The 13,512-nt window shown below is 44.3% G+C and overlaps 1 protein-coding gene across 3 annotated transcripts in view; it reads right to left on the bottom strand.

Annotated features, from left to right (window-relative positions):
• The window catches only part of IQUB (IQ motif and ubiquitin domain containing), a 55,227-nt gene extending 42,805 nt beyond the window's left edge, over positions 1-12,422 (bottom strand). The window contains exons 1-3 of one of the 3 annotated variants that reach the window (XM_088456069.1): positions 12,341-12,422; positions 8,579-9,264; positions 6,065-6,199 (exon numbers count right to left, since the gene is read on the bottom strand). In XM_088456069.1, coding sequence (XP_088312195.1) covers positions 6,065-6,199; positions 8,579-9,215 — 772 coding nt within the window. In that variant the 5' untranslated portion in view covers positions 9,216-9,264; positions 12,341-12,422. Of the gene's footprint in view, positions 1-6,064; positions 6,200-8,578; positions 9,292-12,340 lie in introns of all 3 variants that reach the window. The other 2 variants (XM_088456077.1, XM_088456082.1) reach the window with 2 other exon arrangements.
• Between the last annotated feature and the right edge of the window lie 1,090 nt (positions 12,423-13,512).

The raw sequence follows: 13,512 nt of genomic DNA, 5'->3' as shown, positions 1-13,512 counted from the left end.
CTGGCGTTTCTGAGATGCTGCTACTGGTGACGCTGCTGTTGTTGCTGCGTAAGGTGATACATCTACCCAGTGCGCTGTCACAGTCATATAGTCCTTAGTCTGCCCTGTTCCACTTGTCCACATGTCCGTGGTTAAGTGGACATTGGGTACAACCGCATTTTTCAGGACACTGAGGACACTTTTTCTGATGTTTCTGTACAGTCTCGGTATCGCCTGCCTAGTGAAGTGGAATCTAGACGGGATTTGGAACCGGGGACACACTACCTCCATCAATTGTCTAAATCCCACTGCACTAATGGCAGATACCGGACGCACGTCTAATACCAACATAGCAGTCAAGGCCTCAGTTATACGTTTTGCTTCAGGATGACTGCTGTCGTACTTCATCCTCCTCGCTAAGGACTGTTGGAGGGTCAATTGTTTAGTAAAAGTAGTGGTGTTCCTACTTCCTCTCTGGGATGATGAACGACTCCCAGCAGCAGCAACAGCAGCAGCAGTAGGCGTAGCAATGCAGGATCCTCCGGAGGAATCCCGGATAGGAGAGTCAGTCATGCCAGAGACATGGCCTGCAGGACTACTTCCGACCCTGACTAAGGAGGAAATTGACGAGGAGGGTGTTGACGGTGTGGTTTGCAGGCGCTTGGATACAACAGGACAACGGGATTTAGGTGTCCCTGGACTGCTTACGGTCTTAGCCAAAGTTTCTGAACTAGACAGTAACTTTTTATGAACGCGCTGCAGGTGCCATATAAGGGAGGATGTTCCTAGGTGGTTAACGTCCTTTACCCCTACTTATTTCACCTTTACATATGGTACATATGGCAAGACAGTTGTTGTCCGGATTTGGATAGAAATATTGCCAGACCAAAGAGGTGGAATGTTTGGTCTTCTGCCCAGGCATGACCGTGATGGGCTTTTTCATCCCACAGACAACAACTGTCTCCCCCGAAGCCTGATTTAAACAAACCACATCACCATCAGAATCCTCCTCGCCAACTTCCCCCTCAGCGCCAGCTACACCAGTATCCTCATCCTGTTGTACTTCAACAGTGACATCTTCAATTTGCATATCAGCAAGTGGACTGTGGGTGCTCTTTTCAGCACTTGCAGGGGGCGTGCAAATGGTGGAAAGAGCCACCTCTTTCCGTCCAGTGCTGGGAAGGTCAGGCATCGCAACCGCCACCACACTTGGACTCTCCTTGGGGATGTGTGATATCTTCTTAGAACGCACAGTTCTTTGCTGTGCTTTTGCCAGCTTAACTCGTTTGATTTTTTTAGTGGGAGGAGGGCTTCCATTGTCATGTGAAGCTGAACCACTAGTCATGAACATAGGGAAAGACCTTATCCATTCCTTGCCACTCCGTGTCGTAAATGGCATATTGGCAAGTTTACGTTTCTCTTCAGATGATTTAAATGTTTTTTTCAAGGTCATTTTCCTGAACTTTGCCATTTGGGATTGTATGTGCCCACTACTATGACATTGGGCATCGGCCTTGGCAGACGACGTTGATGGCATGTTATCGTCTATGTCATGACTAGTGGGAGCAGCTTCAGCACTAGGAGGAAGTGGTTCTTGATCTTTCTCTATTTTATTTTTATCTGAGAAAGTTTGGTCCTCCATTTATGTTATATCGATTTGATATATACGTGCGGCTAAGGAGCACACAAACACAGAAAATATTTTTTTTATTTTTGCTGGAGAGTAGTGTACTTTGTGGGTTACACCACCCTTTAAGAAATGAGCCAGCCGGCTCTTTACTTATGGGACACAGGCGCACGCTTGGCGCTGCTCCTTTGTTGATGCATGTGCAGCCACAGTGCACACAATTCACAAACAGAAAATATTTTTTTATTTTGTTTGGAGTGTACTTTGGGGGTTACAGCACCCTTTAACAGGCAAGCCAGACGGCCCTTTACTTATGACACAGGCGTACGCTTGGCACTACTTTGTTGATGCACGTGCGGCTACAGTGCACACAATTCACAAACACAGAAAAAAATGTTTTTTGTTGTTTGGAGTGTACTTTGGGGGTTACAGCACCCTTTAACGGACAAGCCAGCTGGCCCTTTACTTATGGGACACAGGCGCACGCTTGGCACTGCTCCTTTGTTGATGCACGTGCAGCCACAGTGCACACAATTCACAAACACAGAAAATATTTTTTTATTTTGTTTGTGGAGTGTACTTTGGGGGTCACAGCACCCTTTAAAGGACAAGCCAGCCGGCTCTTTACTTATGGGACACAGGCGCACGCTTGGCACTGCTCCTTTGTTGATGCACGTGCAGCCACAGTGCACACAATTCACAAACACAGAAAATATTTTTTTATTTTGTTTGGAGTGTACTTTGGGGGTTACAGCACCCTTTAATGGACAAGCAAGCCGGCCCTTTACTTATGAGACACAGGCGCACACTTGGCGCTGCTCCTTTGTTGATGCACGTGCGGCCACAGTGCACACAATTCACAAACACAGAAAATATTTTTTTATTTTGTTTGGAGTGTACTTTGGGGGTTACAGCACCCTTTAACGGACAAGCCAGCCAGCCCTTTACTAATGGGACACAGGCGCACGCTTGGCGCTGCTCCTTTGTTGATGCACGTGCAGCCACAGTGCACACAATTCACAAACACAGAAAATATTTTTTATTTTGTTTGGAGTGCACTCTGGGGGTTACAGCACCCTTTAATGGTCAAGCCAGACGGCCCTTTACTTATGACACAGGCGCACGCTTGGCACTACTTTGTTGATGCACGTGCGGCTACAGTGCACACAATTCACAAACACAGAAAATATATATTTTTTTTGTTTGGAGTGTACTTTGGGGGTTACAGCACCCTTTAACGGACAAGCCAGCCGGCCCTTTACTAATGGGACATATTCGCATGCTTGGCGCTGCACCTTTGTTGATGCACGTGCAGCCACAGTGCACACAATTCACAAACACAGAAAATATTTTTTATTTTGTTTGGAGTGCACTTTGGGGGTTACAGCACCCTTTAACGGTCAAGCCAGCCGGCCCTTTACTTATGACACAGGCGCACGCTTGGCACTACTTTGTTGATGCACGTGCAGCTACTGTGCACACAATTCACAAACACAGAAAAAAAAATATATATTTTTTTTGCACTTGGGGGGAGCACCCCTGATGGACAGAGCACCCCCTGGACAACACTACAGCACCCCTTTAGGACTGGGACACTGCACAGGACTTTGGAGTGGACACAGCCCCTATGGACAACTGACTGCACAACACAGTCCAGCCAGCCCCTATGGACTTTGGAGGAGTGGACACAGCCCCTATGGACAACAGCAGCGCAGCACAGCACAGCACAACACTACACTGCACTACACTACACTACACTACAAAGCCCAGCCAGCCCTAACTCCCATCCTCCCTCTTCACTGTCCACAGTCGAGTGAGAAAATGGCGCCGACGCGGGTAATATATAGAATCCAAAACCCGCGAGACCCGAAAGGCGGGATGATGACGTTTTGCCTCGATTTCAGATCCGAGTCATGCGAGAAAAGTCGAGTCTGACTCGGATCGGCCTCGGATCGGGGGGCTCGGATTTCAGAAATCCGTAACCGCTCACCCCTAATACATATATATATATATATATTTATATATATATATATATATATATAATCATTCATATATATCAGTTAGACCAGTTAGTGATTCTGCTCCTGTCTTGATCCAAACCTTATTCTGTTTCAGCTTGTATTAAAAGAACTCAGCATACCACAGATGTCTGCAAATCACAACAAATTGCATGAGACATGTTTGGAAATGGTTAATGGCAAAATACAGCTCAATGGCGTTTCCACTTTCAGTCCTTACCAAAGAATCTTAGAAGGACGTCATCAACCTCACACCTCTCTCCCTTATGAAATCTCTGTCAACAAGTGTGTCCTTCACCAATCCAGTAAAATCATGAATAACAGATGATATTACTCCAAACATCCATCTGAGCCCTGACTTAAGTTATGATCCCATAACTTTTGGGTTTTGAGACAGTCCTGGGGAATGTTGCAGAGAGAGAACTCCCTGAGATCTACCTACTGTAGGTTATGTGTAAATATAGTGTCCAAATGACCCCCACCAATAACTTGCTCCTCAGTATCTCCTGCAATCTGGGTAAGAAGAAGGCCAGTTTTTGCAATGTTGGGAGCAGACACCATGCAACTGTGACAGTGTGATCTATTAGGGATAATATTCACCAGGTAGCAGTTTTAGAATATGGTGTCTCATGGATTCTATCATGTATGGTCAGATGGGTGTAAGAAGCTACAGGTGATTATGCAGTATATTGTAGCAGTGCAAAATGTAAACATATATATATATATATATATATATATATACATACAGTGCCTTGCAAAAGTATTCACCCCCTTGGCTTTTTACCTTTTTTGTTACAATACAACCTGTAATTTTTTTTTAATCTGAATTTCATGTGATGGATCTGCACAAAATAGTCTCATTTGGTGAAGTGAAATGAGAAAATTATATATAAAAAAGAATCATTATAAATAAACTTCTGAAAATTGCCGTGTGCATATGTAATCACCCCCTTTGCTATGAAGCCAATCAAAAGTTCTGGTGAAACCAATTACCTTCAGAAGTCACATAATTAGTGAAATGAAGTCCACCTGTGTGAAATCTAAGTATTACATGATCTGTCAGTATAAACACACCTTTTCTGAAAGGCCCCAGAGGCTGCAACACCACTAAGCAAGAGGCATCACACCATGAAGACCAAGGAGCTCTCCAAACAGGTCAGGGACAAGGTTGTTGAGAAGTACAATTCTGGGTTGGGTTATAAAAAAGTATCCAAATCTTTGATGATCCCCCGGAGCACCATCAAATCCATCATCATCAAATGGAAAGAACATGGTACCACAACAAACCTGCCAAGAGAGGGCCACCCACCAAAACTCACAGACTGGGCAAGGAGGGCATTAATCAGAGAGGTAGCACAGAGACCAAAGGTAACCCTGAAGGAGCTGCAGAGTTTCACAGCAGAGACTGGTGTATCTGTGCATGTGACCACAATAAACCGTACACTCCATAGAGCATGGCTTTATGGAAGAGTGGCTAGAAAAAAGCCATTACTTAGTGATAAAAATAAGAAGACATGATTTGAGTTTACCAAAAAGCATGTGGGCAACTCCCCAAATGTATGGAGGAAGGTGCTCTGGTCAGATGAAACTAAAATGTAACTTTTCGACCACCAAGGAAAACGCTATGTCTGGCACAAACCCAACACATCCCATCACCCCAAGAACACCATCCACACAGTGAAACATGATGGTGGCAACATCATGCTGTGGGGATGTTTTTCAGCAGCAGGGACTGGGAAACTTTTTTGAGTCGAGGAAAAGATGGATGGTGCTAAATACAGGGATATTCTTGAGCAAAACCTGCTTCAATCTGCCTGTGATTTGAGACTGGGACGGAGGTTCACCTTCCAGCAGGACAATGACCCGAAGCATACTGCTAAAGCAACACTCAAGTGGTTTAAGGGGAAACATTTAAATGTTTTGGAATGCCCTAGTCAAAGCTCAGATCTAAATCCAATTGAGAATCTGTGGTCAGACTTGAAGATTGCTGTTCACAAGTGGAAACCATCCAACATGAAGGAGCTGGAGCAGTTTTGCCTTGAGGAATTGGCAAAAATCCCAGGGGCAAGAACTGGCAAGCTCATAGAGACTTATCCAAAGCGAGCTGTAATTGCCGCAAAACGTGGCTCAACAAAGTGCTGAGTTTAGGGGTGTGAATAGTTATGCACGCAGAAGTTTTCGGTTATGTTGTCCTAAATGTTGTTTGATTCACGATGTAAAAAAAAACACAACTTCACAATTGTAGGCATGTTCTGTGAATGAAATGATGCACTCCTTCAAACAATCCATTTTAATTCCAGGTTGTGAGGCAACAAAACATGAAAAATGCAAAGGGGTGAATACTTTTGCAAGGCAGTGTATGTCACACATATATATGTACACTATGTAGCAGTGTAAAATGTACACTATATATGTCACATTTTGATATAATTTTACTTACCTTCAAACATTATTTGTATGACCATTTCTGGTATTTTCATTTGAGATGCAAAGTATTTCTTAAGGTTTCCCACAGAATCTCCAATAGAAAATGCAACTGTGACCACTTGACTATTGGGAGCTAGCATCACCTTAACTAAATAAAAAAAAAAATGTTACAGTATTTTATCATAGTCTGGATGACTTGTTAATAAATAAGCAGCATAGCTTTCTGTGAAGCAGATACAAAAAACACAATTGCTATTATGTTGGTATGCAATTTGTGGTGGGGATATGTTATATAAATGATGGGGAAAGTTAGTAGGGAATTCATTTGACTGCTCTTTCATGCCAAGTTTTTATACATAGGTTTTCCTATGATTTGAATCCAAACTCATCCAATGAAGTTACATTGAAAATCTATTTTCTCCATTATTCTCTTTGAGTTAGTGTTACAAAGCAAAAGTGTTCAGCCAAACAAAAAGCCTGCAAATACAGTAGATAAAGGGTTCTTCCTTTATTTGCAATATTACAGTTCATATACTGTATGTTATAAAGCAAAACTATTTCTATTACTCCAATATAAAGTTCAGACTGTAAATCCTGAGTGTTATAAATATTATAGATGTGTTCTCTCATACATGGCTCAATACGCCATGTGGTGTGAGATGACTGGTGCCTATGCTAGTGCACCTATAGATTGTGCTGATTAATTTGATATGTGACACTTATATATCTGTGTGCGACTGAGCCTGAATCTGTATACGAAATGGTACGATGCAGCGGCTGCAGATTTTTTCCACGCCAAGTTCCATTGTGCTTTGTATACAGACTCAGTTGCACGAAGACGCCCAGTGCCAGCAGAGTCACCCGCAACCTGGCTTGCCGAGGGGGGCTGTTTGGCGTAACTGCAGCAAGGCTGTATGAGGACACATCTATATGTCTCTATAGTTATGTACAGTACAGCAGTGGTTTTTGTGAAGGTGAAACTTTTTTGAAAATCATGCAGACGTAATCATGGGCTTGATTCAGAGATGGACGGAATTGCAGAGCCGCACACAAGTGGCTGTGTAATTCTGTCCTTTAAAATGCAAATGCAGAAGGAGGTGTCAGACACCTCCTTGCTGCATCTGCATGGTCCCAGCGCTGCGACCGAGGTCGCAGCCTGGGATCACCATCAGAACAAATGGTCACGATTGTTGTCCCTATGGCCAGGCTGCGGTAGCTGAAATTTACCACAGCCTGACCGGGTCCTGGCAGACTCTGGCCTTGTCCCTCCTTGAAAACGGGTTAACGTACAGTACATCTCTGACTCAGGCCCCATGTCCTGAAACATGTGTGTATATGTGTATATATATATATATATATATATTAGCTGAAGTAAATCTTCAAGTTATTAAGTATTATTATGTGATGTCACCCAAATCCATCCAGTGGAAGGCCCAGAACAGGCTCCATGGGTAAAAGTTCTGCCCGGCACACTCCACTGTGGAGTCCGGCTGGGACCCCAACCACTCCATTGGGCATCCCAGACCTATTGCCTTCCTCCCACCCAATGGGAGGTCTGACCGGGACCTCAAACCTGTAGTATGTCTTCTGGGATCCAATGTTACCACTCTGTGAAGTTTTCGTCCAAATCCATATAGTGGAAGGCTCAGAACAGGCTCCCCGTGTCAAAGTTCTACCCAGCGTACACCAAAAGGAGGTCCGACCGAGACCTCAACCCCCTTGTACAGATGTGTCCACATACATCTTACTTTCTTGCTCGGTAAACAGCCTGTCTAGTCGCACCATGCCGTGGCGTGACACATTGAAGCCGAGCGTCTTTTTGTGCGACTTTTTACCTTCAACTGTGTCTTATTCTCAAAGTGATGCGAATACGACGCACAAGCAGCGTCACCCAATCTGGGGCTGCTGAATGGAGGATTGATACATTGTATTATTTGCAGTTACAAAAGAGATGAATTTCACAGACTCACTCAAAAATTGTCTTTTAAGCATTTCTCACTTCCAAATATCTACCGAAAATGCTTTACTATTAGGTGTAAATTTATTAAAGTGAGAGTTTTTAGAAGTGAGTTTTAAAAGAGATGTTGCCCATAGCAACCAATCAGATTCTACTTAACATTTAACTAGCACCTTCTAGAAGATAATCGCTAGAATCTGATTGGTTGCTATGGGCAACATCTCTTCTAAAACTCACTTCTAAAAACATAGAGCAGATATGGGTCTAAAATGATTTATAGGACATTGACATATAATGAGGTGCAATTTATACAAATGTATTTTAACACTGTGCTGTATTATCCATTATCCACTTTTCCCTCCTCTCTTTCCATGTTCCCTTCTTATTTCTGACCAATTATGATTTCCTTAACTGTAGCTACCTTTTCCTAGATGTTCTTTGGAGCTCCTTGCTAACTGTAGGCTTGAATTGTGATTTTATAATGATGACAGTGATATGAAGGTAAGAGAGGAAGAGAGAATCAACATAGTAAAGTAGATTAAATCCATTCTAACACTAAAATGACAATACCTGTAGCTGTAGCACTGGGCACATCGGAGGGCATTTTATTTTCAATTTCATGGTTTTCAGAAACACTTCGCTGGAAATGAGGCTCTTGCTCCTCTGGAACCACCTTGTCCTCCTCCTTTAATTCAGGTGATGTTTGCATGTTGTCTTCCTGCACAACTTTTTGGGCTTGCTCTATTTCTTCTTTCAGTTCATTGCTGATTTCTGGAAACGTCTGAATCCCTATTGGATGCGAGGACCTGTACTCTACACTTTGCTGCTCTGTTACTGATAATTCTTGATTTAAAACTTGTTCAGGTGTTTTTGGTGCTGTTTCTGCAATATGTTGTTCTTGGACAAATGGCTTTTCTGAATCTGGTGGCTTATCTCCTATGTCAGCCATTTTCTGATTGTTCTGTTGATCTACCAACATATTTGATGACTCGTCATTTTCTATTTCTTGGTTTTGGTCCAAGCTTTGTACCTCTTCACCCTCCACAATGGAGTGTTGGTCTTCATCATGAATGATTGTCTCATTCAATTCATTTTCTACAATGTTAACCATTCCTTGACTCAGTTCATCAGTAATTCCCTGGCTCTCATCTTCTGACTGCTGAGTTACATCTGCATTTCCAGACGATGATGCAATTGTATGTTCCATCTTAAGCTGTCAGGGTTCCTACACCTGCTTCATCAGAGATTTAGCAATTCTTCAATATATGATATGGAATAGAAAACTGAATTTGAAATATAGCATTTGGTGTTACTACAAAAAGAGCTCTACAAAACATCATAAAGTATATAGCAGGATGTGGGAATGTTATGCAATGTAATATGCAAAACCAGCAAGCATGGTAATGGCAATTACATGAATTATACTGTACCATAGAAATAGTATTTTCTAAAAACATCCTAAAATCATACTAAAACTTCCCTATAAGCCCTTTAATATAAAAATAAAACAAATGATGGAAAACATATTTAAAGTACAACAAACAGAAAATCATTTTCACTGTCACTAACTTTTGTTTCCTCTCCCTAAAACTACAGTTGCAGGTTCCAGATTGCTTTTGGATTCCGTACTATAGATAGACAGTAAAAGGTCGACAATGTCTAGATAGACACCAGATGTTAGACAGTCAATAGGTCGACTGGGACAAAAGCTTGATAGGGACAAAAGGTCGACACACTAAAGGTAGACATGTAAGAAGGTCGACAGGTACAAATAGTTGACATGATCAAAAAGTTGCCATGCAAATGGTTGACACAAAAATGGTCGACACGTTATTTTTTTGTTTTTTAGGGTTAGGCACTTACCCCGACTGTTAGTCACGATGAGGGAGGGTTAGGGTTAGGCACATACCGGAGAGTCCGGCACTAGAAGGGACAGTTAGGGTCAGACACCTACCCCGATGCTTAGGGTTAGGCACCTAGGGGAGGGTTTTGGTTAGGGTGAAGATTAGGGCTAAAAAAATAAAATAAAATTATGTGTTGAGCATTTTTGTGTCGACCATTTTCATGTCGACCTATTGACCCTGTCGACCATTTGTATCTGTCGACCTTCTTACATGTCTACTTTTTGTTCCAGTCGACCTATTGACTGTCTAACATCTGGTGTCTATCTAGACACTGTCAACTTTTTTACTGTCTATCTGTTAATCCACACCCTTTGCTTTTAAATCCCTTTTAAGATAGTGTGGTTTTGCCAAATATTAGAAGTGTTATTTGTAGCTCAATGTGATTTTTTTGTTTATTAAATATGATTACAAATGATTCATAAATGTGCAAGACAGCCTATTAGAGCAAGGCAGCCATTCTTCAACAAAGCAAATGGCAGATATCACTGGTGCTACATGGCACCAGGGCCGGCGCTACCACTAGACAAACTTAGGTAGCTGCCTAAGAGTGCTGGCCACTGCAGGACGCCACTGGAATAATGTGTAGTGTGGACCGCACATAAGTGCAGTCCACACTACACTACTAGGAGCTGTGTTTGTTTTAGCAGCCAATGAGAGTCAGACAGACTCTCATTGGCTGCTGCGCCCACTGCCGGAGCCAGGCTGGAGCTCACTCATGAGCTCCATTTTCCGGCTCCCGCAGTGAGTGAGGGGAGAGACGTCATGACGTCTCTCCCATCATGCAGAGCGGGCCGGCCCGGGGGACAGAGGAGCGGATGCCGGAGCGGGGATTAAGGTAAGTGGAGGTTTTTGTTTTTTCTTCTGTGTGTGTCTGTCTGGGATTACTGCTGGGGGGGGAAGGGGGTATCACTACTGGGGCACTGCTGGGAGGAGGCTACTACTGGGGCACAACTACTACTGGGGGCACTGCTGGGGGGAGTCTACTGCTGGGGGCACTGCTGAGGGGAAGCTACTACTGGGGGCACGATTACTACTGGGGGCATTGCTGGGGGAAGGGTACTACTGGTGGCACAACTTCTACTGCGGGCACTGCTGGGGGGGTATTAGTGCAGGGGGCACTGCTCTGGTGGGACCACTACTGGGGGCACTGCAAAAGTGGGGATTACTGCTAGGGGCATTATATAAGGGGGACTCTATAAGGGGCACTGCACAGGGGGGGACTACTACTGGGGGCATTATATAAGGGGCACTGCACAGGGGGACCACTACCTGGGGCACTATATAAGGGGCACTGCGTAGGTGGGACTACCACTGAGGGCATAATATAAGGGGCACTGCATAGGGGGACCACTACTGGGAGCACTGCATATGGGGCCACTACTGGGGGCACAGCATAGAGGGGACCACTGCTGGGGGCACTGTATAAGGGCTTGTGTAGCTATCTGAGGGTGGGGGGGCGCAAGGCTGAAGAAATGCCTAGGGTGCCAAGAAACCTTGCACCGGTCCTGGGCACCGGAGTAATACACAACATACATGATCACTCCCCAAGATCCCCTTTATACTGATCAGTACTTATTATACTAATACGTTATATTGCTGTGTTCGGGGAGGAGACGCACAGACCACAGTACAGAGATTACTTATACTCACATCATTGAACTCTGCTAAATTTGGTAATGATTGATGCTAATAATACCAATAGTTGCCAAAATGATTGCTTACTTAAAGAGGTTGTCATTTATAAGAACATGATATTATAATATTTTTCTGTCGCTATAGAGATTTTCCTGAAGGGTGACCCATTGTATGACATTCCGTTTGAAATATAATTTATTCGTAAAGTTAGCCTCTTAGGGATTATTATGTTACTGATCACTTATTTTATTTTTACCAAGAAATCAAACTGTTAATAAATGCAAAATGCAGAGACATTAGATTATCTGTGCTGAATAATCTGTGTCCACTTAATTTCCCAACCAATGATATGTAAAATGAAGTGAATACTGGTCGTACACAACAAGTGCATAATTTCTGTAGGTGTTCTAGGTAATATGTATCAACCCAAACATTACATTGCTGGTACTATTTATAGGAAACCATTTGCTGTCTATGTAAATTTAAAAATTGTATGTACAAATGCTTCTACAGTTATTGGGATTTAGACAATTGTTTAATTCTACAATAAAGTACCTCTGACATATATAGTTACATACGGTATATGTGGGCATCATATAACAGTACAATGCGGAGCCATCCTTGAACACATACATTGGGGTGATTGGAGTGCTGGATGCAGGTGTCATTTTTAAATTTGTGGGGGTTTTGACAAAATTATGCACGGTTTCTCATATTATGGAATATGTGCGTGGATGTGCCATTGCCCCCCTATAACTGTTGCCCGAAGCTCCCACCCCTATGCCCCGCTCACCGGCCCAGGAGTCCTGGCTGATTTGTTGTCACCGGCGTCTCCAGGGAGATGGGGGGGCGGGCGGTGCGTTTCCAGGGCAATGGCAGCAGCCTCAGCCTCCTCCCCGAATCCAAGGGGTCTAAAGTACCTTTGAAGACGTCAGAACCATATGATTGGCTGGGGGAGGAGTCAGTGTTAGTCAGCTGCAGGGCGATGGGGAGCATGGATGAGTTGTGATACTACGGGCACACAGTGGCTGTATTACACGCTGATAGATCAGGCGCAGATCTCCCGGGGGGGCAACCCACTGCCAGCCGGGTGACTGAGGTTATTACTTGCTGTTGGTGGCGCCGGGTGTTAGCAGTGACTGGAGATGTGAGGCGCCCGGTGCCGGCGGTAAGACTAGTACGAACTTTGCTATATACTAAGCAGAGGGGTCAGTCTCTGCCTGCAGCTCCCGGGTCTCCTCATCAACAATCTTTCTCCCTGCCCTGCACAGGCTGCAGCGCTCCCTAGTCGCTTATCACTCTGCTGCTCTATTGCCTGGGTGTGTCCCTCGGTTGCTCCTAAGTGCTGTCTCCTTGTCCTAGTTTTATTTTTGACTGCGTCACAGCGCATAAGGGGGTGATGTACGAAGCCCAGAAACGGTGCGCTGATACCGCTTCTCCACGATGTATGATCGGGGGTCTCATTATCGGCGCTGATAGCTCTGCGACGGCAGGGCCATGTACGAACGGTCATAACGCATGACCGTTCGGCCGGCTGTAGCTGTCGTTATCGACAGCTACAGCCTGGCGTTAGCCTATGCCCACAGCAGGGACAGCGCTGTCCCTACCGCGGCGGCTGCCGGCTCCAGGGCTCCACGCAGGGATCTCGTGATACTTGCGAGATCCCGCGCTTGCTCAGTGGAGCCGGCCGGGAGAGAGACACAGCGGCTGATGCGCTGCTGTCTCTAGCCGGTAGCGCCGGAGGGGGGAGTTAACGCTCCCCCTCTCCGGCCGATGAGATGTTTATACATCTCATTGGTAGTGCTTCCTGCTTTGCCTCGGTAAAGAGGGGAAGCGTTATAGCGGCACGTTAAGTGCCGCTATAATACATCTACCCCAAGATGTGTAGAAGAACACTATTTGTATATATTCCTGCATGTTGATGTATGTATATAATTTATATATAAGTATATATGCCTGCATGTG

Source organism: Taudactylus pleione, unplaced genomic scaffold (genome assembly GCF_031769625.1).
Source record: "Taudactylus pleione unplaced genomic scaffold, aTauple2 ptg000041l, whole genome shotgun sequence".
NCBI lineage: Eukaryota > Metazoa > Chordata > Amphibia > Anura > Myobatrachidae > Taudactylus > Taudactylus pleione.
This window is presented reverse-complemented; position numbering and strand designations above follow the sequence as displayed.